At 42.4% G+C, this 25,553-nt stretch overlaps 1 protein-coding gene across 2 annotated transcripts in view; it reads left to right on the top strand.

Moving 5' to 3' along the window:
* Positions 1-25,553, top strand: part of SIM2 (SIM bHLH transcription factor 2) — a 72,945-nt gene that overhangs the window by 4,509 nt on the left and 42,883 nt on the right. The window contains exons 2-5 of one of the 2 annotated variants that reach the window (XM_073361054.1): positions 7,431-7,513; positions 12,008-12,097; positions 16,012-16,083; positions 19,776-19,884. In XM_073361054.1, coding sequence (XP_073217155.1) covers positions 7,431-7,513; positions 12,008-12,097; positions 16,012-16,083; positions 19,776-19,884 — 354 coding nt within the window. The remainder of the gene's footprint in view (positions 1-7,430; positions 7,514-12,007; positions 12,098-16,011; positions 16,084-19,775; positions 19,885-25,553) is intronic. The other variant, XM_073361064.1, reaches the window with a different exon arrangement.

Below are 25,553 nucleotides of genomic sequence, written 5' to 3'. Positions count from 1 at the left end.
CCACTTTCCGATGTGTGTAAACATCCACTTTTAGGACTGAATGATCATCTTCGTGACAACACGGAACCAGTTTTGTTTCTTTAAACTGGGGGAGGGGTGGGGAGGGGAGGCGTGAGGGGAAGAGACGTCAGAAGTCTGCAACCTAGCTGCTAAACCATCGAATTTCTACTACATTTGATCAGAAATTATTGTCCAGCTATGAAACTTGCTGAGTAGGCCAGGAAAAGGGTGGGGTTTTAAAAGCCTCGGTAGCTAACGGTTTAAGAACGCCCTGGCACATAGCGTAGACAACTTTTAATACATTTTTAAAAGGTGTCCGCGGTTGTGGGGCATCCCTACGCTCCCCTAGGCTTTGGGGCTTGAGGCAATCCGAGTTCCCATCCAACCAGTTACTGTATGTTTAGAAGATGGACAGTTTAGTCTGGGCCCACAGAACGCCCCGCGGGAGGATCCGGAACAGGCCCACCGAAGTGAGCGTGAAAGGAGAGTTACATTCATTAAACCTCTTCTATTCTCCCAAAGTGCTAGTCTTGTAGGGTATAATTTCGTGCTTCAGTATGGTATCTTTTTTCCGTGTGGATTTGCTCTGACCTTCAAATTCTGAATTAAAATCCAGGAGACAGAAACATAGCGTATATCCCTACACCCAAGCTCTGTAACGTCATCCTCTGTCGCGTTTTGATACTTTGCCAAACCATTTATTACTGCAGAACAAAAATACACTACGAGATATTTTTGGTGCTTGGCTGTCAATACGTTTTTCCACAAATGAACAAATAGAAGTGTGTGGGGGGAGGTGGGGGGGGGAACCTATTGTTGAGTTGAAATTATCCCATCCACCAGGTTATGGCGCTGAGGTTAAATTGTGACTCCACGCATTTTCAAGAACTAGCTTTAACACTGCGGATTTATTAATGATTAAACCAAAAGGAATGAGCTGCTTAATAAGTGACTCAAAAATGTAGCGTATGCTATTCCTACCACTACCGAAAAACAAAACAAAAGCCTGGGAGATAGTGTGAATTTTTCTTTTATTTCTGTGCTTGGCATCATGTCTTAACAGTAAAATCTGGAACCTATTGCTTACTCCTATGAAAAGACATTTTAATAATTCTTTAAAGGGCATATACATATTTTCTTGTCCTCAGTGTATTTAAAATAGAGCCAGGAATATAACGCGGGTTGAACTGCAACAGTTTCAACTCAGTATTTTTCTGTACATCTGCGACGTTTAACATTCGCTTTAAAGGCTACAAACACTGCTGAGAGTGAGCCATTCATGAAGCCGTGTGTGCCTATGTTAATAGTAGTAGATGGTCTTAAAGGGTTTATTAAAATAACAGGCGGCATTAGGGCTTCCTTTGAGGCTTGCTCTAAATGTAAATCGGTGGCATTTAACGATCACTGGAATGTTGGAGGCATTCATAACTGGGAAGCAGTCACAGGTATATGGGCTGCTTGCAAGAAAGATATGGGAATCGGGAGCAGATTAGAATAATCCAGGGATTTTAATAATCTCCTCCATCATTTCTTAGCAGCTGGACTTTTCACATCAGCGGCAAGACGCATTTCAGTTTCCTCCTAGAGCCAATCTGGATGGCACGATCGTCCGCAGATGATAATTATGAACTGTGGTTTGTCTGTTTTGCCCTTGTTGTGAGTGAGACTTTCAAATATCTCGCCACACTAAATGCGTCTAAATACTGTCATTACAGGAAGGTTTTTCTCTCGCTCTTGTTTGTGATTTGGAGCGGGTTTGAGTCTGTGGTATAAGTTTGTTGGCTCCAACAAAACAGTCGGTTTGGGCTGGGTTTTTTAACATTTTTTTCTCAAGAAATCTTAACCCCGACCGCACTAATATTTCTGATACGTGACTTAAAAATACAGCTAGAAAACAAGTGGATCTCTTAATACATATTTAATAGATCTAAAATAATTTGCCATATATACTTAGAGTTCCAATCCACTACTTGAACAGGAGTCTGCTAGTCCTAGACAAAGGCCTGTATCCTTTCCTCTTACTCGGCCAGGTCCTAGCCACCTCCAAAACACAACAAACTTAACACAGCTAAGAGTGATCGAGCTATTGAAGGACGCGGTCGATCTAATTCTGTCAAGTGTCGTGATAATTTATGTGCCAGAAAGTCAAGATAGTTTCCCCCTACTCCATTAGTGCAACCCCCCCTCCCCCCGGTAGAGTTAAGGTGAGTGTGCAGACAGTATTTCAGCAGGAGGCGACACAACTGCTGAAATTTCAGAGCCCCGGGAGTTGCTATGACTTGGAGCAACGCTAGTTTGCAGAGGTGAGAAATGCGTCTCCAAACCCGTGTGTACCGATTCCCAACCCGATTTGATCAGCGCACCTGCAGCTATTTCCCGTGTTCCAGAGTCGAGAATAGGGTCGGTGTGGGTCTAGGCCCGGTCTTGCCCCAAAAAAATCAAAGGGACTTTACCATTGACTTCAGGGATGGGTCCCAAGTGCCACAATAGCTTCAGTGAGAATTTTTCCCGTGAGAACTGCGGGATCGGGCTAGGTCCTGTCTCTCTGTTGGCGTATGTGTGTGATCACAAGAAACCTCACAGCTGAATTATTAGGGTCACCATCAGCATCTCCAATGCAGGGGGAAAGGAAGCTGGGGGGGCACCTCCTTTTTTGTCTCTTGCAGTCGGATGGTGTGGGCTGGTTTGCCGCTCTCCTGCCTCCTGTATAATTGCAACGTGCCTTTCTCCTTCATAAGCTGTTTGCAAGGCCAGGGGAGGATGCCCAACAGCCAGTGAAATTCCCCCGGGAGAGAGAGCAATGAAATCCCAATGTTTGTAGTTGACCCAGGTTCCTTTAAATTAAGGCTATTGAATAACGCGCAGGATCGTGCACTAAAGGGGAGTGAGAGCACAAAACGGTGGAGACACAAAGGAAACACTCCAAATTACAGGGCAATCTGATACTTATGGACTACTTTACTGATAAGTAATTCTTTTAGCAGATTTCCAAACAGAAAAGCTACTGTTGTTTTTTTTTTGTTTAACCTTTTCTTTACGTAAAATGCTTCCAGATTTTGTTACAATTTAACCCATTTTTTTCCTCTGAAGACTGAGAAATGCCACGAGGTGAATATTAAAATGTCTTGACAAAGTTTGAGATGTCAGATTAAGGGAGAGAATCGTGTCCATATTTAGTAATAAAAGGGAGGGAGCATTTTAAAATGAGAATCAGACGCCGTGGAGTTTCTCTATGAGGTTCGTTCTACTTTCAAGTGTCCTGCCATGTGATTTTTTTACCTCCCCATCGAAAACAGTCACCGTAGGACTGTCAGTTGTCCAGGCGCCCCGGCTAAAGAAAATCTTCAATGCGTGGGAGACAAATAGAACCGCCAGTTGTTACTTATATTTGTCTTGGGGTAGTAGCGGGCAAAGACCCAACAAAAATTGAAGCTCCAATGTGCTAGGTACTGGAGGGACACTCCATCACACTGCATTCCCAGCACACGTCGATTAAAATGAGAAAAGAATGCAGGAGAACCACGATTAAGATCATGAGAAAGTGAAGAGAGCCCTCTAGTTAACATTTATAAAGAGATGATGCCACTTGTCCGCAACATGGCTGTGTGGCTGTATAAAGGAGCTTTGGAGAAGCAAGTCAGAACTCAAACCTCCGGGACAAAGGCAATACAGCTTAGTTAAAAAAAAAAAGCTAGATATTTTCTCTGTGACAGTCTGCTTCACCATTTGCTTCCTGTATTGGATAACAGACTACTTTCGGGTTCAGTTTGTGGCACAGAAATGTCCGGCTCTGGAATTCAGTCTGGATTGGAATTTCTTGGCTTTGTGAACCTCTCTCGCTCTAGATAAATGTCTGACCTTAATTGATAGAGGTAATCCCATAAATTTAAAATCGAATGGGGAACAATTTGCCACCCCTTGATTGTTGTTAAAAATGTTAAATATTTGCCAGAAAAAAAAATCCTCCAGCTGCTCAGCTTTCTCACAGGTAAATATGCAATATACATCTTAAAAGCTTCCTTAAAAATGACTCCGTGAGAACTGCGCTATAGAATATTCCTTTAAAACCAGTCTACAAGCTCGTCATTTGGAACCATTCAGGTCTATTAAGTAATCACACATTGCATTTCAGCAATTTACAGAATGCTTACTTTGTACCAGCAGCTCCTTTGGCTAGGTCCTGCCTAGTGAGTGAAATGTACAGTGTTTACTGGTTAGACAGGAATAGCTCCTTTGAGTTTATTGCCTCCATATGCACCACTCACCTACAAACCCATCTGCACGCCTCTAGGAAGAGCCGTTCATGTGCAGCGGTCCCTTTTTCAGAATTTCAGGTTGTATTCGCTTTATTCCCACCTTTGAAAATAATATTTTATCGACTGATTAAATGACTTTAAAACAAGGAAAAATATTAACGAATCCACTAAATGTATTCAAATTCGATATAATTTTTTAATGGCGAAACCGATTTTAAATTTCGAAAAGAAAAAAAACTGCTGGAGAGAGATTTTATGTTAATAGTGAGTCTGCGCTAGAAGGCTCCGCTAAAAATAATGGAAATACTGACATGACATTGCTAAAACTGTAACTGTAATACCAAAGGACACAATCAAATACACCGCTAGGCATTGCTATATTGGAGTGACAGTTGTTCACACACCATTATAAAATCCTCTCTATGACTGGCTTAAGGAACAAACCTGCTTTGTACTTCAGTTAGTCAGGAGACCGCTTAGCCATGAGTAGTTTTTTAAAAATGTATCTGTAACGTTATGAGTGAATTCGTTTGATTGGCTCAAGGTGACTTTATCATTTACACTATTAAAAAGGGCAGTCTGTATAGCAATAAGATAACTACTAACGCTTTAATTTAGTATCATCTTGCCAAGGAAAATTCATGTTTCTGTGCTCCTTTAAACAGCAGATACTTTCCACTCAAGAGAAGGTTGCATTTTAGCAGAGAAAGATGGGAATACTTTATGTAGCAGTGGAATTTGTAAACGTCTGTAAAGTGCTTTGATATAGAGGAAAGCAGCAGATGAATGGAAGCTCTATTTATTAAAAAATGCATTTTCACACTATAGGGAAATGTATCAAAATATAGACAGATACCCCAAAGCAAAAACAGCCTTTCAAGGTAAAAGTCTTCTGCCATTCAGTTTTCTGACGCATACACTCAGGCAACTCCGATGGCTAATGTGGATGTTCAAAGAAGACATACCTCTTGGACTGACTGGATACACTGAATTATTGATATGGCTTCTTAGCACAGGAGTAGCAGAAGGATGACTGAGTTATAGGAAGGTCAGTGGTAGTGGTGGAAGTGGAATAAGCACAGTCATGTCTTGAACCATTGTTTATTAATATTGGTCTTCACTTGTATTAGTAGGGTCTAGGAGCCCTAGTCAGGGGCCAAGACCCATTGTGCTGGGTGCTGCACAAACCCAGAACAAAAAGACAGCCCCTTCCCCAAAGAGCTCACAATCGAAGTATGAGGTGGGGTAGCAGGAGGAAACAATGAGATAATATTGGTCAGTAACACCAGCACAACAACTGCCTCACAACTTTTTAGGTTTATCCTGACCTTCTCACCCTCTCCCTTCCCTCCATTCCCTTCCTTGTCTGTCCTGAGCCTCCCCTTGACTTGGGGTTTGGCCCAGGCCTCTGCCTGCTTCACCTGCAGCCAGTCAGGCAAAGCAAATGGAAACCCAGGCCATTCCCTGCTCAGCCTTTAGCAATAGACAGTGACAAATAATTGCCCGGAGGAGGGGAGGGGAGAGAAGAGGAGGCCGCGCTGAGAGCAGGGGCCCCGACAGCACTATCTGATTCGAGGGCCCCATGTGTCTCCTTCAGTGCAACAGAGGTGGCCCGGCCCCAGCCCGTAGCAGTCCTGACATACGAGTGTCCCTTGCAAGTGGTTGTGTGTGGAGCGGGGCCAGCGGCTACAGAGAGGCGACGTCGTGAATTCACCTTAGCTTGTGCGAGCAGCATGGCCAGGCAAGGCGGCAGGGGCAGTGGGGGCTGCCTGCAGCGTCTGCCGGGGCTATGGGGCGGGGGGGCACTTGGCCGCAGTGACTGGGTGACTCCGGACAGCGTCAGCCGCCTCTCCTGCCCCGGCTCGGGGCGTGTCTTTGCACCTGCTCTCTAGCGCCGCCCTCGGGGTCCGCTGCAGGGGGAGATAAGCGGCCATTGGCCGCCGCGCCTCGCCGGCCAGCCGTGTTATTGTTCGCGCCGGGGAATGAAATAAATGTCTGGGCGCATCGTAAATAAAATGGCGGAAGAAACACACGCAGGCCCCTCCGGCGAGTGCGGGCTCCACCGCGGGCCGCAGCGAGGCCCTTCGCTTTGCAGAGCCGCCTGGGTGGCCCCGAAGCCGGGGGCTTGGCCGGGCCCCTAGGGGCAGCGAGGCTGAGCAGAGGCTGCTGCGGGCCCCTGCCGCGGGGTTGCTCGGCTCGGCCCGGCCCGGCCCTTTGCTCAGCCTCGTCAAGCCCCGTAGGTCACTGCTGCGGGTTAAGAGGCGCTCAGCAGCTTCGGCCCCCGAAGCAGCCATTTCCCACTGTCTTTACCGCCACCGCCCGCCTTGCAGCCGGCGCCTCCGGGGCGGGGCGGGCGCAGCGGCCTCGGCGGGAAAGCGGCTCCGGGGCCGCGCGGCTCCGTCACACTGCCCGCCCGGGCTGCGGCCTGGGGCAGCCGCGTGTGCGCCAGTGACACCCCGCCCCCCTGCGGCTTCCCCGAGCGGCGGCGGCGGCGGGGGTGCGCCCGGAGGGGCTCCGGCTTCGATGGGGGAGCGGTTACAGCCCCCTTGGAGCACGGGACGATCTGGCCGAGGGCGAGGACGTGGGGCTTGTGCACATAACGAGGAGCCGGGCGCTTGTCTGCCTGGGCGCATCACCCACCCAGTGCATTGGCCATCAGTCGCAGAGCAGAGTAACGCAGGGCTCAGCCCTGCAGCCCCCCCGCCCCGCTGCAGGTCAGGGGCTTTCTGCCGGGTCGGGCCCCCAGAGCCTGGGGTCCGCGTTACCTTCCAGCCCAGGCGCACTTGAGTCGCGTGGGGAGACACGGGCTGCGCGGCAGCTCCCGGGTTTGACAGCGGTGGGCCCGCGGCGACTGTCCGTCCCCGGGCGCAGCTGGGACGGGCCGCGGGCAGGGTACCTGGCGGGACTGGAACTAAAATGGCATTTTAAGGCGCAGGAGCGCGCGCGCCCCCCCGCCGCCCCAGCAGGCTCAGCTCGCCCCGAGCCTGAACCCCAATGTCCTGGCGCTGATTCGCCGACAGAAAAGCCCACCTACGCCCTCGCGGGGAGACGTGCCCTGGTGTTAGCGTCCTGCGGCCCGGCCAGCCCCGCAGCCAAGGGAGCCGGGAACACGCGCGGCCCCGGAGGCTCATGCCCGTCGCCGAGTTTCTAACTGACCTGTCGCTTCTTTTCCAGGTTTGGGCGACGCCTGGGGGCAGCCGAGCAGAATAGGGCCCTTGGATAATGTGGCTAAAGAGCTGGGATCTCATTTGCTTCAGGTAGAAGATGCTTTATTCGAGTTTTACACGCTGCATTGGGATTTTTTGTGACTCTGTGTGTAATCCCCCCTATCGCCCTCCCAGCCTAGTTGTTACATGCAGCCTTTGTGAGGTCATGCTGTTAACACAACTTAGAGCCACGATTTTCTTTCAGCTGTTCAGGGGGAAGCCAGTCCTTTTAATTTTCGTTCTTTGATTTTAGCAGTACCAACAGCCTACATTAATAAGAAGGGTTTGCCTGGTAAGCCTAGTCCAACAATTACAAATAAATCCTCCCACCCTGCACACACACTAAGGAATCTCTTTTGGTACTACAAACGGCCCCTGGTGAATTGCAATGTGGATTGTATTTACTATCAACAATCCAGTCAGGGTGTTTTTGTAAATGGGAGATCATAGTTCTCCACAGATTGCTCAATAGGGAAAACCTTAAAAGAGCGCATGGCTCCTGCAGCAGGAGGTGAACATCTGGATTAGATCTCCTATTTAGTTAGCACCTGAAAATACAGTTGTTCCAAATCCTGTTGATCTGCCCTGAAATTCTTCTGCTCCCCATGTGGATGTCCCCATGCAGCAGAGAATTTAGGGAGCAATAGTTGGGCTGGGGCACCCAAAGGGAGTTTTATGTTTGTAACCTTAATGGAGGGCGGACCTCCCCCCCCACTTTAAAGACATAATAAATTGTAATTATTTAATGGTCAGTTTTATTGAGGAAGGTTAATATTTAGTCACATAGCTGTTTTTAAGTGTACACTGGGGTAGTGATTAAATCAAAAGAGAAACTCAGCCTGGGATCCCTAAGTATTGGAAACTCTTTCAGAACCTCATTCCTAACGTAGTCCACTGGCATTTGTGTCTGTTGAGCTGTGGGATTTTAAAGGTGCATTCAGAAAATTTGTCACTCTATTTTCCATGCTATTGTATTAATTCTCCTTATTGTTTTTCCAGTTTGTATCAGAGTAGCCTAAGAAGTAGGCAACATTGATACAATTCATATGACTAGAGTTGAAGCGGACAACTTCTAGTGCAGTGGATTGTAGCTCACTCTTGTCTTTCATTCCCACTGTTTTGAAGATAAGATACAGTGAGGTGAATAATAACATAATGAAAACCTGAAGCTTTTATATTATAAACTACAGTTATAGGAACATGGACATTAATGGTAAAAGCCCCTTAGTTTCAAGGGGTATGGAATCAGGCCCTTAGAGCAGTTGGAATAGCTTTTAAGATTGACCCCCAAAAGACGTGGTGCGCTAGGTAAAGCAGCTAAGGTGAATAATCAGTATTAACAAAGGAAGAGCAAAAAGCATGGATCAGTTAGAAAAGATGTAGATTCAGATTAGATTTGAAATGGCACGAAGAGTGGATTTTTTTTTTTTGGTCACAATACCCTTATTATTTAAAGCCAACTTAAAATTGGTTTACTCCTTTGTTTAAAAAGAGAAAACTATCTTTCATGAAAGGGTTTGAAACACATTATTGATTTTAATAAAATAAATATTAGGGCTGTTGATTAATCACAGTTAACTCACGCGATTAACTACAAAAAATAATCGTGATTCAAAAAATTAATCACGATTAATCCCAGTTTTAATTGCACTGCTAAACAATAGTATACCAATTGAAACTTATTAAATATTTTTGATGTTTTTCTACATTTTCAAATATATTGATTTCAATTACAACAGAATAAAAAGTGTACAGTGCTCACTTTATATTATTTTTGATTACTAATATTTGCAGTGTGAAAATGAAAAAGAAATAGTATTTTTCAATTCACCTCATAAAAGTACTGTAGTGCAATCTCTATCGTGAAAGTGCGACCTACAAATGTAGATTTTTTTTTTGTTGCATAACTGCACTCGAAACCAAAACAATGTAAAACTTTAGAGCCTACTTCTTGTTCAGCCAATTGCTAAGAGAAGCAAGTTTGTTTAAATTGATGGGAGATAATGCTGCCCGCTTCTTATTTACAATGTCTACTGAAAGTGAGAACAGGCATTTGCATGGCACTTTTGTAGCCAGCGGTGCAAGGCATTTATGTGCCAGATATGCTAAACATTTGTATTCCCCTTCATGGTTTGGCCACCATTCCAGAGGACATGCTTCCATGTTGATGACACTCATTAAAAAAATAATGTGTTAATTACATTTGTGACTGAACTCCTTGGGGGAGAATTGTATGTTTCCTGCTCTGTTTTACCCACATTCTGCCATATGCAGAATTCATCATCAGCATGGATGCATGTCCTCTGGCGCAGTGGTTGAAGCATGAAGGAACATATAACTCTTTAGCATATCTGGCACGTAAATATCGTGCAACACCGGTTATAACATTGCCACATGAACGCCTGTTCTCATGTGCAGGTGACCTTGTAAACAAGAAGCGGGCAGCATTATCTCGTGCAAATGTAAACAAACTTGTTTGTCTGAGCGATTGGCTGAACAAGAAGTAGGACTGAGTGGACTTGTAGGCTCTAAAGTTTTTCAGTGTTTTTTATCTTTCAGTGCAGTTATTTTTTGTACATAATTCTACATTTGTAAGTTCAACTTTCATGACAAAGAGATTGCACTACAAGTACTTGTATTAGTACTTGTATTGAATTGAATAATACTATTTCTTTTGATTTTTTACAGTGCAAATATTTGAAAATATAATAAAAGCCCAAAATATTTAAATAAATGGTATTCTATTATTAACAGCGTGATTAATCATGATTAATATTTTTAATAGCTTGACAGCCCTAATAAATATATTTAGGCAAGATTTGGTGATTGCTCTCCTGGAGATGTTCTCATCTAGCTCATTAAATAAGCACTTTGAATTTTATTTCAGATAAGTTTAGTTGATACGTTGGTTTGGAGCCGTTGGTTTGGAGCCATTGGTCTATCTTGAAAATTTGTGTGTAGGTACATAAAAATCTTTATGAAAGCCTTTGCTTGTACAGTAGCTACTTAATCTCTTAGTTATTTTACATTTGTTTAGTCTCAAAAGCAGTTAGGCAATATTATGTGCTAATTACCTATAACTGATGTATAAAATGGATTTTACTTCTAAATTATAAATGCTCAAAAATTGTATTAAATCAACACAGTTACTGTCAACTTTCTTTTAAGAATAGCACCTTGGGTGAAATTTTGTTTGCCAAATTTCAACTCTAAGCTAAAATTGTTCTAGCTGAGTTGGAAACCCCTAACAATAATTCTAATGGAAGAATGGACACAACTTTTACTATACGATTGGGAACAGCAATTGAAAGTTGACAAAGAATGTTTAAAGTGACATTTTTATTTAAGGATGCAGTGATTTCTTTCCCATTTTAATACATCTACAAAGTTTTGTTTATGTTGAAGGGGGATAAAAAAGAGTAAAGCTAAAAAGTAATCTGGTTTCAATTATATGCTGTAAAAATAGTTAGTAGGCCAGAGAATAATTTGGAATATTTTTTATTAGGGCCACATTGTATGCACCACTTTTACAGGATTTTATAGCTTTTCTCCTGGTTCAGTATCCTAAAATATGAATTAGTAGGTAGACAAGGCAGTTGTTTTATCTCTGTACTTAGAAGTTAGTTTCCCCCTTCCAAAAATACATGTTTATTTTTCAGTGATCTACTTGTGTACAGGTATTTGGCCAGGAAGTTCAAAAGTGATTAGTGATTTTAGATATTTCTGATTTTCCTAAGTACTGGCCTTCTGAAAAATCAAGTCCTTATTAAAATATAATATAAAGCACCTCAAAATTGAGGCAACCAAAATCATTAGAAAATCCCGACCATCTTTGTACAGTTTTAATTTCTATCCTATCAATCTATTCTTTATGGGATAATTAAATCTTCTAAATCTTTACTCACATGAGTAATCATTACTTCCAAGTTAGACCTCATGTGAGTAAGGATTAGCAGGATCAGGCCCCAAGTTTGCATTAAATGTTATCATTAGTTAAGATTATAAGGTTGCAATGTTAGTGATGAATGACTACAAGTGATGAATGACTACAACGTTTCACTTTCAGTCCAATGAAGTTTCCCTTATGGCTTCTTTCTTTCTGAAACTGTCATGGGCTTTTTCATCCCTGGCAAATGCCAAATAGCTATGAAGAAGACAATTCTCTGTCCACACAAGCATAAATAAAAATATAGTAGAAGAAATTTAAAACATTGCTCAATTCTGCCATTACATCATAAAAATGGCCTGTATTGCATTGGATTTTCCCTTAAGTACTTCATAATTCAGGGTTTGTACTAAATACTATAGTAAGCCAAGTTAATAGGAGAATGTTAACTTAAAGTGCAGCATAACTTCTGTAAGGGGATAATGAAGTAGATTTCACAAATTTGTGTGTGATTAATATTCTTCACAGTGATAGTATAAGTTTTAAATATTTCTTTTTAGTAATATATTTCTGCTTGGGAGGGGGAACACTTTAAAAACTTTATTCTAAATTATCAATTAACCTGTGAGATTTTTATCCAAAATATTTATTTCTTACAGACATTGGATGGATTTGTTTTTGTGGTAGCATCTGATGGCAAAATAATGTATATCTCTGAAACTGCATCTGTTCATCTCGGTTTATCCCAGGTAGGAGTAACTTTCTGCCCATCTGTTAAATACTGATGTTGGATTGCAGTAGTAATATCTTGGTAAATGTACTAGATTTAAGTTTTTTGCAGTGAGGTCTTAAGCTTTAATTTTGTTCTGATGCTTAAGTTTTGTTTTATTTAAGTAAAGCCATTTACTTACAGCGGCAATGTGATTATCTTACCTTGTATCTTTTCTTGTTGATTAAATTTTACTTCCTATTACAGGGGTGGGCAAACTACGGCCCGCAGGCCAGATCCAGCCCGCAAGCTGTTTTAAGCCAGCCCATGAGGTGCACCACGCGGCTCAGGGCGCTGGGTCGGGCCCTGCTCTGGTGCTCCAGCCGGGGCACTGGGTCGGGGGCCGCCCCAGGTGGCTTGGCCGTGCTTCAGCAGGGGCACAGTGTCAGGGGCTGCACTGTGCGGCTCCCAGAAGCTGTGGCATGACCCCACTCTGGCCCCTATGCTCTCCAGTGGGAGCTTCAGGGGTGGTGCCTGCGGATGGTGCAGCGTGCAGAGCTGCCTGGCCGCTCCTCCACATGCCACAAAGAAGGGACATGCCACTGCTTCCAGGAGCAGCTTGAGGTAAGCGCTGCTTGGAGCCTGCACCCCTGTAGCCTCTCCCCACTCCCCAACCCCCTGGCCCAGCCCTGATCCCCCTCCCACTTTCCAAACCCCTTGATCCAGCCTGGAGCACTCTTCTGCTCTCCAAACTTCTCATCCCCAGCCCCACCCTAGAGCCTGCAACCCCAGCCAGAACCTGCACCCCTGCCCCAGCCCTGATCCCCCTCCTGCCCTCTGAACTCCTTGATCTCAGCCCAGAGCACCCTCTTACACCCCAAACTCCTCATCTCCAGCCCCACCCCAGAGCCTGCACCCCCCACCTCAATTTTGAGAGCATTCATGGCCCACCATACAATTTCTATTTCCTGATGTGGCCCTCGGGCCAAAAAGTTTGCCCACCCCATCTTATTACCTTTAATAAGGTTGATAAATGTTTTTGCAAACTGGAGGTAGGTTCTGAGCTTGAGCCTGGAACTCAAAGCTACTGCCTGCATGGTAATGCTGTACATCTCAGAAGAAAAAAAAAATAGAGATTTCCAGTGTATATGTTTCGGATTGTATGTGATACTGAGAATTATTAAAATAGAGAGTCTATTACAAGAGTGGGTGGGTGTGGCTTGTGGCCTGCCATGTGCAGGAGGTGAGACTAGATGATCATTATGGTCCCTTCTGGCCTGATAGTCTATGAATCTATGAGAGAGGAAATCTGATGTGGAAGATGTCTTACCATAAATGTGCTTTTTGGGGGGGGATTTATGAGTTTTTTTTTATAAATTTTTACCTTTTCAGAGTAAATACAACAGCAAATAGAATTAGAAGTGTATTTATTGTAAGATGCAGGTTTCCATGAGTTTGTTTGAAAATACACTCTACACATTTGGGGACTTAATACCTGATCCAAAGCTCACTGAAGTCCAATGGAAAGGTGCTCATTGATTCATTGGGCTCTGCATCAGCCTCACAAGGAACTAACCTTTTTGTAAAGTGTCTTCCATAGCAGCTGCATCCCAAATGCTGTGCAGAATTGATAAAACAGATAAATGATTAATAGCAGAGAGAAATGAAGAGCTAAAGGTAAGGGAGGTATACTGTGTTTGCGACTAAGATCTGAAGAGTCAATGAGGGAAGGAGATATCGCAAAACTATTCCAAGACTGTAAGAGTTATGTGATAGAGATTAAAATGTGTATTAATGTTGAAAAGAATGGAAGACTATTTGGGTATAGTTTTATAACTGTTTGAAGCAATTAGAAAACCAACTCTAGAAAGCATGAAAAAGCAAATGTGTGGTATCACTACTCTGAAAACATCCCCCCGATAAACAGGAAGGAACCCTCAGGCTATTTTTTTGTAATCTCTGTTAGAAAAGTAATTTTCACATTGTGACACACTACGCAGGGTTCAGTGTGGGCACTTCCTTTTTCTACCAACTTTTAAAATACGTACAAGGAGAATTTTTAATTCAAGCCCTCTGTTTATTAAGCCTGCAGTTGCATATATTTGCTGTTTCATAATTTTACATATATATTTAAATTTCTTTTAAATATTGCCTTTTCCTGAAATATTTTCCAAATAAGAGGCGATATTTTCCACTCTGCATTTAGAGCCCTTACTCAAAGCCTCTTTACCTACCCACCTATTAAAAAGATCCATCATAACCATAGCTATTGAAACGGATCCGCTTACACAAAACAATTGTTCTACAGCTATGGGTGTTCCACCAACCATCACTGAAGTGTTTCTTCATTCTCTTGTGTTTGTCATCTGTGTGAGGCTGTGTTAGTTACTCTGCTAAATTATATGAAAATTTCATATATATGAAAACAATCTTAAAAACAAAACAAACACAAGAGAATGAAGAAACACTTCAGCGAGGGTTGGTGGAACACCCATTGCTGTAGAATAATATATATATCCCAGTGACATCAAAGAACTACAGAATCAATTGGAGAATAAAATAAGTTGAATATGTCAGATTCAAAGAAACTGTGCTGAAGTTCATCCCTGGGATCACCATGAGGCCTGTGCACCACTTCAGTGTCGTTTAAAACCTTTAAATTGGATATATGCTGGCCTTATGCACAAGAGTGAATTTCACCCCTGTCTTTAAGTACATCTTTATGCACTCTAACTGAAGTCCATGGGAGTTTTTCTTGGGGAAGGACTGGGGCATTTGGCCCATAAAGTTTACTGAAGCAAGATTAACCAGAAAATTCTTGAATATCCTGGAGTAGTAAGAAGTGGGGTATTGCCTTGATCTCTCAGGAAAGCTGTAGAGCAAAGGGAATGTGAAGATGTGAACTTAGAGCAGGGGTTCCCAAACTTGGTTAGCGGCTTGTTCAGGGTAAGCCCCTGGTGGGGCCGCGAGACAGTTTGTTTACCTGATCATCCGCAGGTACGGCTGCTCGCAGCTCCCAGTGTCCGAGGTTCACCGTTCCCACCAATGGGAGGTGTGGGAAGCAGTGGCCCAGTCTGTGCCTGCGCTGCTTGCTGCAGCTCCCATTGGCTGGGAATGGCAAACTGTGGCCACTGGGAGCTGCGAGGGGCCGTACCTGCGGACGCTCAGGTAAACAAAGCATCTCGCGGCCTGCCAGGGGCCTACCCGCAACAAGCTGCAAACCAAGTTTGGGAACCCCTGACTTAGAGGCAGTGAGTATAAAGGGAGTATAAAACTGTGATTGCTTTAAAAAACACCACTTCAGATTTAGTAGCCAACCCCAACAATTTCACAGTATGCAATTCTTTCTATCTGTCTGTCTGTCATAAAATAAAGTTACTGGATGGATACCGAATGATGCATCGCATTCTTTTATTCTCTTTAAAAGAAAAACACAAAACCATCTTCTTGTCAGCAGTAATTTGCCTTATTGTGGAATCTCATCCCACCATCTCTCTCCATTCTTGATTTTTCAAGGAACTGTTTACTTTTAAACACTGTAAACCTAGGTCGCTCCTACAAGCTTCACAGCATTTTATTTTTTAAAAATCCTTTCCTAAATGAGGTCTTGTTTCTGCTTCCCTTGAAGTCTCTGGGAGTTTTGCCATTGACATCAATAGGAGCAGAATTGGTCCATAGCAGCAAATTCTTCAAATTTCTCTCACCAAGTCATAATCCTACACTATATTTTCAACAAGAGCTCTTATATCTGAGTTTGGGCTCAGCTTGTCTTGGCTGGCACTCAGAGTGATGATGATGATTTTAGATAATCTTTTAGAATGTTTATAAAAAGGCCTTTTTTATGAACCATTTCCAGTATGAAACTAGATTACAAGTCAATTTTCAGTTGGTGCAATTTGTTGAAACAGCTAATTATGATCAATAAAAAAAAATACATAACATTTTTTTTACAAGATATTCTTGGAGATGTGCTGTAGTAATCTGTACCTTCAATCAATCCTGATTATAGCTTCAGCAGAAAGAACAGTGAGTCATTTACACCTTCTGATTAAGCTTTTGGGAGCCAACACATTTAAGTATGTTTACAAATGTATAAGCAACATTAAAGATATTTTCTTAACTTGTATTTTTTCTACTAATTCAGTTTTTTTAGACACAATTTACACACAAGTATCAGAAGCAATCATTTTTAAAAGTCCTATCTTAGTCCATGTCAGTTTTTGAAACAGGAATAGTAAATACTGAGGCTCAGACACTCATCTGGTTTAAATCAGCATAGCTCCATTAAAGTCAGTGGAGCTACATTGATTTACACTAGCTGAGGATCTGACCCTATGTGTCCTTACTCCGTGAATAATAAATGGGGCAAATTCCCCGGTGAAGCTCTTCTTAAAAACTGCTGGCACAATGCATCACCCATTACCGTTTAAGTTCATATGATCATTTTACTTCCTGATCCTTGTATTCATATAACAACATTTTGAAGAGGAAAGTTCTATAAATACACACTGCATAGCCATGCACTTACTCGCACATCTAAGAGACAGCGCCATACCGTGCTATCAACTCTAGCAGAATCCCTTAGTGAATTCTGTGAGGACTTAAGATGAAAAATTGATGGTATGATGTGGGCTGTACAGTTTAAGTGCAACTTGTATATGTGCACATGCACACAGATATACACATTACTGCTTACGGGACTTACAGACTGCAGGGAAAACCCTTTTAAAACAGAAACAAAGAAAACTATTGTGAAAAATTGATTTTGAAGTTTTGAAAGTCTGGGCTAGCACTCCAGCAATTTTCTGATTCCACAAGGGAGCCAAACTTATATTTAATTTTTGATAAATCTTGAAATATTTAACCAAAAACATCTGAACTTGCTAAAGTTTAGTATACTTACTGGATGAAAGTAAAACAGTAGCAAAATATAAATTATTATTTTCTCCCAGTATCTATTTATTTAGTCCTCTGTTTATTACGAATCATTTCTTGGCAGAAAGAAAATATACAGCTGAGTTACACATAAAAAAAGCTCTTAGTAGGAAACAAATACAACTGGTAATAAGTAGGTATTTAAAAATATTAAAATGCTTCATCCAGGATCTGGTTTAATAAGCCTCATGTGTGAGACTGCAGAAGTTTTATGGATTGAACCATATAATTTATTTTTTAAGCTGTTAGTATTTTATTGCATGTTTAAAAAGCACCTATAACATATGCAAAACAGGAGACAGTGGTCAGTTCAAAAATTATGCACAAACATTTTGGTTGTTTGACTATTATGTAGCCCTAGATTTTTGAAGATGGTTTTAGGTTTCTCAGATTTATTTAACAATCAACAGATCAAATTTTGCTGTCACTTACATATGTAGAACTGCATTGATTTCACTGGGGTTGCACATGCATAACAGAATAGAATTTATCCCTATATGTAGATTCAAGAAAGCTAGCTATGTGATCTGAATCTCAGTGTATGTAAAACTGTGACCATGGGCCCAATTCTGAGAATCTTTCTGTGACTAGTCCTTGCTTGGGTGAGTAGTCCCAGTTAAGTCAATAGGATTACTTGCAAGAGCAAGGGCTACCCACGTGAGTTAGGTTTTGCAGGATTAGTCCCCATGTGAGGATTATGATTATAATCGATGAAATATGCAAGTCTTTTGGATTAACCTAATTAGTGTTTGTAATTAGCTTTGCAGGGCAGGTGGAGGAAAGATAGGGGACGGGATAAGAGAGATCTGAGGGTATTCTTCCTATGAACACTTTTTTATAACTACATTCCATTTGGTACAGTCTGATTCATTTCATAGGCAAAAAACCGGCTCTTCAGAAATATCTGGATGAGCGAAGGGTAAAAGCTATTTTAAGAGGGGATGGTGCCAGACAGAGGGTTAAGCTCAGAGGGACAGGAAAGGCCATAGACCCCCCCCCTTCCCACATTTCGGTTTGAACATTCACCCAAACTCTGTCTTTCTCCAATAAGATTTTTTGCTTGTTCTGTTCTCTTGAGAGCTTAGAGCAATGCAAATCACAATGCTTTAAAAATGATGTATTAGGGTTTTTGTGAAACTCATAGCCCTGTTTATAATCATAGACATATTATGGATCAGTCTGCCACTTTTGCCTGTTTTATTTCTTTTACAAAGAGTGAAAAAAAATCACAAGTTGCAAAGAGTCATCCTTATGGACGTCCAATCCTTCCCCAGCCACCAAAGCCAAAATATACTGAGCTGGTGTTGATGTCCCCACCTGTTATAATCCTGAAAAGGAATGGTCCCACTTTTTTTCTCATAGGGGCAATGATTTATATGAGCTAACATTGTTAATTTGGTATCTCTGGTTTTCCTTCTGCAACTGAAAGCTGTCTGTTTAAAGAAATGTGAAAATATGTGGTTGGAATATTGAATGTGTACCAGGGTTTTTGTTTTTTGGGAAGTGGGGGTGGGTAGGGGAGGGAGAGGTGGAAGGGAACAGTGGGGAATAGATGGCTAGAAAGAATTAGTTTGTATAGTGCTGGGAAGAGACATTCCATGAATAATGCAGAAAACGGAACTATGAGAGACATTTTCGGGAAAAGATTGCTTTGTGGGCTAGACAACTTCATTTATTCTAAAGAAAAGGCAACTCACACATCTTAGCAAATCAGTAGGATTGGCCCAGAAGAATAGGTTAAATTACTTCACCTCTCAGCTGCCTCTGATCTTTGGGGCCCAGTGCACATCAGGCCACAATGAACAATTGGGTAGCCTGACACTAATTTAAAACACAGGCTCAAAGTATTGGTTCTCTACTTAAATCCATTACTGCATCTATCTGGAGACTTTTTGTTGATGCGTTTTTACATGTGCCAAATAAAATGAGCAAAAAGGACATACAGCACATGCCAGTTATAATGGTGCTTCCAGCCTCTATACTATATTTATTATGTACATGATATACAGAAAGGGACAAATACTATGACAGAAACACATCCATGTGTGAACAGAGGTTCAGAGCAAGTGAGAAATAGGAATATGCTATATTGAGGAAATTAAGGACAAATAAAACTCCTGCTGAGCTGGTCTTTTTTTTTTTTTCCTCTAATTCTGCACATTTATTTGAGGCAGGAGATGCTGGAGCCAGCGTTCATTGATATAAGTGGGAATAGCTCCACTGAATTAAATGGGCAGTAGACTTGGTCCTAATAAGAGTTTGGACTGTATTTTTGGAGGGCATTTACTGAGAAAAAAAAAAAGTAACAGGAAATATATCAATTTGTTGGCTTGGCTGTTACATTTCAAATACAGACAGAACCTAGATGATGGTTTCTGGGAACATGTAAAACTTTTAGAGTATGTTTGTCTGTAAGAAAAGTTTATGCAGCTTGTGGAGATTTCCCCCCTCCACCCCTTTGTGGGAAGCTAACATTTCTGTAGCTCCTCTATCATCTCTTCGCTTGCCAGTTTTCTCCACTAGCAACTCCCCTGTGTGCAGAATAGCACCAGAAATTCCCACAAAAGCTTCTAAAGTGTTAGTTACCACTGAAGAAGGAATGATTCAGTTTAATAGGTATAATTTGGTGCATGGTTTTGGTCCAGTAAAAACCACACGTTGTAAGGGTAATGGACTGTATGCACAGTATACGGATGTAGTATACATAGGTCACTGAAGAATGCTTTATATTATTAAAAGAAAGGCTGTTTGTACTGCCTAATATTTTATATGTCTCTTGACAGGTGGAGCTTACTGGCAATAGCATTTATGAGTATATACATCCTTCTGACCATGATGAGATGACAGCAGTGCTTACAGCACACCAGCCTCTTCATCCTCACCTCTTACAAGGTACTTCCAGGAGATGTGATCAAATTGCAGCTGAAAAGCTAAAAAAGAAAGCTGCATTCAACACGGCAAGCTTATATATTATCCGGTAAAGCTTTGTGTACACAAATGCAGAATGGGTACCAAACTGATACTGTAGCTCAGCTTTTTGGCTTGTAGCAGCATAGGTAATAAGCAGCACTCCTAGATTTATTAATACCATTCATCCTAAAGGATCTTGGAGCATTTGCAGTTTTAAATTGCAATTCAAACTTTACACAGGGATCATTTCATCCACCTCTGTTATGTAGCCACCTCTGAGGTAGAACATTACAGCTGCATTATACAGTATTTTAGGAGAGGAAGTGAAGAAGAATACATTAGCCAATAGAAAGTATGAGGACATGTCTCAATGCAATTTGTTAAATTTGGCTATGACACGAGAGGGAATACCCTTTCCTTTATGAAGAATGCAATAGGTTCTTTAATAACCACAAGCAGTCATGACTTAGGTTTGGTGTCTTACTGAAAAGATAGATCTCCAGGAGCAGATTTTTCCCCTAATATCATACTGTGGCACTGATTCATTACCAGCTCAATCATCTACTGAATCACCAGAGCTACTTCTTGAAGGTATAGTGGGGTACTGTGTCCTGACCTAGCACAATACTGCTTAGGGTAAAGTTTAGTAAGCAATCAGGTGTTTCAGGGGAGAAGGCAAAGCACTGTATTGACAAGATGAAATACACAGCTCAGACCGGAAATATCTAGTCCACAGTGGGCATATTCACAGAATTAACACAACTATTAGCATCGTCCTGCACTTATTAGTATTACAACATCTCATTAGCATAACTCCTGCCATACTAATAATGTGATACCTATGTTTACCTTATCCCTTTTAGCTAATTTACTTTCCCATGACAATACTTTGAACTTTAAAATAACAGAACGTTTCAGATTCATCACGTTTAATACATTTTGACATATTTTTCAAAATTGCTTAATCAGTTTCAGTCCTGTCAGTATTGGATTGTTTTTTTCAGGACATGGCTACTAATAACACGGCACACTCCAGGCTACTTATGTTGCAGTTCTACTTATATGCCAATCTGTGAAATCTCTGCACCTTGACAGTGACTCTGTCTGTAGTGACTCCACCAGAATGAACAGAGGTCCTTGTGTACACTCATCTGTTCCTTAAGGAATCAAGCTCTCACTATTTTCCCCCCATGTATTGATGGGTAGCTCAAGGATTTCTCAAGTATCTCTGGCTGTCCATTTTCTCAATATTTGTGTGGATGTAACAACACTAGCTGACTACCAGCTGTAATTGTCCATTCTATCTGCCCAGCTATCAGGCTGGACAGTGGTGTTGTATTTATGTCAAAGTACAGTTTGTTTCATTCTCTTTCCTCCAGTTATAGTTGTACATCTTGTACTTGCTCAGGGCTTGAGTAACTGAACTTCTGTCAGAAGTGAGGTGGTTGTTTGACAATTTGCATAGGTTCTGGGGGAACTAACCCTCTTGGTGGTCTTTCAGGGACTGATGTGTATCCGTCATATTTAGATTTCATTACGAGATTTTTCTCTCTCTGAATAGCTTGTAGGCAATGTGTTCTGTGGCTATTTTGGCAAGGAGATTGTGAGTTCAGATGAGGAGGCCTTCACAAATTCTTGAAAATCTGCTCTTGAAAACCAGCATCCATGGTCATGAATTCCATGCCCGGCTGTGATAATTTGGGGAATCTGCTCATACAACGTGTGAATTGTGGTTGATGGTGTGACGCTCGTATTATGAAAATGATTAAAATGTATCATCTGTGTGGATGTTGAATCCCACATTTACTGACAGAGCTATAGAATGTCTATCCCAAACCAGCTCCAATGGAGAGTCATTAACCTTAATGACTGTGCTCTGGACTGAACAATGGGTGTAGAAAGGAGGCTGAGTGAAGCTTGTCTGGAGGAAGGGGTAAGTGGAGAGAGTGGGAAATCCCCACCAAAACAATAGTAACAAAACAGGACACACCGACAGAATTTTGGAAGGCTTTAGGGTGGGAGATGACACTAATTTCAGTTTCTAGGCAACTGGATTGTCAAGGTCCCACTGTCAGACACCGAGGTTTACACTTGGAGTGTATGCCGAGAGAGAGTCCTAAAGCCAGGAACGGTGCCTACACTTTGCCCAAACTCAGCAAGTTAAAAGCACATGGGATTAAGCAGTTGGATCTTTTCACAGCAGTCTGGTGAGTGTCCAACAGGGGGAGCTTGACTCGACCTTACACTTGACAACTTTGTATGGGTGATCACTTATCTGGTGAGCTTGTTAGTTGTGAAAGCTCTTATCAATTTTGAGTAGTGCTAAATTAATAGGAAATAGATGGTCAAATTCAGATAAATCCTCTCTTAGGCTCAGTCACGCTAGGGCTAGGATTTCATGACTGTGGCTTTTTTATTTGTGTTTGGCTGAAGCAATTAACATATATTGCACTGACACATTAATTATAGAAGCTCTTATCTCAGTCCCAAACAGGATATCTGCTTTTCCTTACTTACCTTTTTCTAAACCTGGAGGACTGATACTTTTTTTCCAAAATAGCCTCAGGTTGAGATCTAATCATGCTCTTTCTTTGGGCTATCCTTGTAAAAAATATGTTAATTTCAATTTACACACAGCTAGTTCTTTGTGTTTCAGTGTGGAATTCTGCTGATTTTATAAGTAGCACCATAATAGACACATGCCTCAGGGTGAGTTACATACCTACTTTCAGGTGGTAGGTGATCTCTTTATTGCTCTGCTAATGGCATCTGCTATGTGTAGCTCCTTACCAACTTTATACTCCACATGAAGATGTTTTAGCATCATACACTGGATTCTAGGTTGTGCTAAAGACGGAGTTTTTACCAATCATTTGCAAATTTGTTCAGCTTCTATGTGCATATTTTCTCTTTCATAATCTATAATGTATTAGTGGAAATTAAGATGAACAGTTGCCAACATCTTCTTTGGAATCTAAGCATTTTTTCCCTCCTGTGTTGCTTACGAATCTTGGTGGAAATGCCTTCCTGCAAAAGGCATGACTCTAAGCCAGGGGTTCCCAAACTTGGTTTGCGGCTTGTTCAGGGTAAGCCTCTGGCGGGCCATGAGACGCTTTGTTTACCTGAGCATCTGCAGCTCAGAGGTCCCACTGGCCATGGTTCATAGTTACTTTTTAGCTTTCCTCTTTTTTATCCCCCTTCAACATAAACAAAACTTTGTAGATGTATTAAAATGGGAAAGAAGTCATTGCCGTTCAGGTAAACAAAGCGCCTTGTGGCCCAGCAGGGGCCTACCCTGAACAAGCCGCGAACCAAGTTTGGGAACCCCTGCTCTAGGCCTTAGGACAGTGTTTGCCAAATGGTGGATCACGACCACAAGTGTGTTCATGAGAAGCTTCTAGTTGGGTTGTCATGTCCAGGGCCAGATTAACCCATCATTGTGTCTTGGCCTAGGCAAACATACACTTCTCCCCTTTAGGGCAACTGGGCCAAACCAATAGTGCTGCAACACTGTGTGTCAGGCCACAACGCCTGGAATGGACAGTGGGGCCCAGGAGCCACTGGTGTAGTGTAGGCTTGACCTGCCCCCCACTCCACAGGCCAGAACTAGAGTTGCAGGGCCAGAGCTAAGGGTGGGTCACACAAAATGGAGCTCGGAGGTTGCCTGACTGAAAAGTTTGGGAACCACTGCTTCAGGATATGCATCTGACTTAATTAAATCACATTTTAAAACTGATGGAGTGGCATTTATTGTTTAATAGATCAAATTGCTGATTTACGTTTGTATTCTCAATGCCTTTATGGACTCAATTATTGAAGTATAGAGTGAAATCCTGGCCCCACTAAAGTCAAGGGAATTTTTGTGTTTGGGTGGAATCCTCACTTTCAAAGTCAATCAATCAATTTTGCCATATAGATTATTATTCAAATAAACTGCTGTTGGTCTTCTTTAGCTTCAAATAAATCCCTGGTGTAAAGGACATTTCCACTAATGTGTTTTTTACCTAAATTAGAAATTAAAGCTACTTTTATCAGTTTATGTCCCAGAGTTATTTTTGACTCTAAATTCAGTTTTAGTCATCTTCCCTCTCTTTAAAGCTTGCCTAAGTTGTCCAGGTCCCGTGTCCAAATAAAAAGCTCCCCATTATAAATTTGGAGAGATTTACAAGGTTTTAATATGTAAAGTTACTTTTTGTAGTTTCCCAGGAGTAGTACCATACAGCAGTCATTTAAATTCATAATATCTAAAAGTTACTAACTTACAGCCTTGCTTATTTAACTTTACTTGTCAAAATATATGTCCCACATCTAATACTCAAAACATTAGCCAGTGAAAACTAGTTTAATCTGCCAAATCAGCAAAAATATTCTACAGGTTGTAAATAAAGCTATCAAATGTGAACATACATATCTGTATTTTTCAATTCATCTTTGAGATGTGTGGTCCCTACGTGGATTCCAAACATGGGTGTGCATGCACAGGAACTGTTCATAGTAGTGTCCGTTGACCTGCATGTGCGTCGACTGCGTGGTGTATCTGAGGCTTTAAGAGGCTGTGTGGGTCGACGCCGCTCCAGTTCCCTCTTACTACTGAATGGCCAGAATCAGAACCCCCGTTCCTCGGTGCTCTTAGCTTGCTAAGAGAACTATTCTACATTTTTTTCTTTTGTATATAGTTGTTTTCTCTAGTTGTATATAGTTGTCCGTCGCATAGATGGCCAGTCAGTTAGCTCTCCACCCCTTTGCGGCACTTCACAGCAAGCCAGGTTTAAATACTGTGCTTCTTGCTTCCACTCCTCCTCCATGAACGATGAGCACCTGCCACTCCTTCCCGTCCCGTATCTGGGAAACTAGAGAGCTTCGCCTGGGCAGGTTCCTCGTGGAGGCGACTACACGCTCATGTGCGCAATCGGATCCGGCAGCAGCAGATCTGTCAGAGCACTGACCAACACCAGCAGTGAGCACTTCCCTGGGACCTTCCTGCCCAGCACCACTGTCTCATCCGCCCAAATCCCATTGGGCACACAAGAAACACTGGCATGGACGCAAGTGTAGGTCCCCAATGGGGACCACCTGTAAATATAGCATAGCCTTCCCGAGCATGCAGATTGGGTGAGAAGTTGCATGTTGATCCGGATGCTTCTGCTCCAAAGAGCTCTCATGTGGACTGGATGTCCAAGCACCACACTCTGCCGGCATTGCCTTCTGCCCCAGTGACTGGCCCACCGCTGTCACCTCCAGCACCGTCCACACCACCAGGACTGTCTGGACTTTCCTGTTCAGCCACGTGCACTCCAGAATGCCTGTCCCCTTTGATGCGATGCCTGAGCTGATGCTGCCGTTTGCTGGCTCTCCTCTGAGCTTGGACCCTCCGGCTTCTCTCAAGCCTCCATCCCCTGCCACAGAACCTCTCCTGCTCCTGGACTACCTGGCGTTGTCCCATCCTGTGCTGCTGGTTCCAACGGCCCTGCCTTTGCCTGACCCATCTTTGGACTTGGACTGGTCTTCAGACCCTGACCCACCCGGACCCCAGCAGCCAGCGTTATCCACCGGCCTATGGCCCATTTGCCTATCCGTGTTTCCTTTATCCAGGGGGAGCACTGATGTTTGGTGACCCCTATGCTTGGTCTTACTGGCCTGCTTGGGACCCA

The sequence above is a fragment of the Lepidochelys kempii genome, chromosome 1 (genome assembly GCF_965140265.1).
Source record: "Lepidochelys kempii isolate rLepKem1 chromosome 1, rLepKem1.hap2, whole genome shotgun sequence".
Taxonomy (NCBI): Eukaryota; Metazoa; Chordata; order Testudines; family Cheloniidae; genus Lepidochelys; species Lepidochelys kempii.
This window is presented reverse-complemented; position numbering and strand designations above follow the sequence as displayed.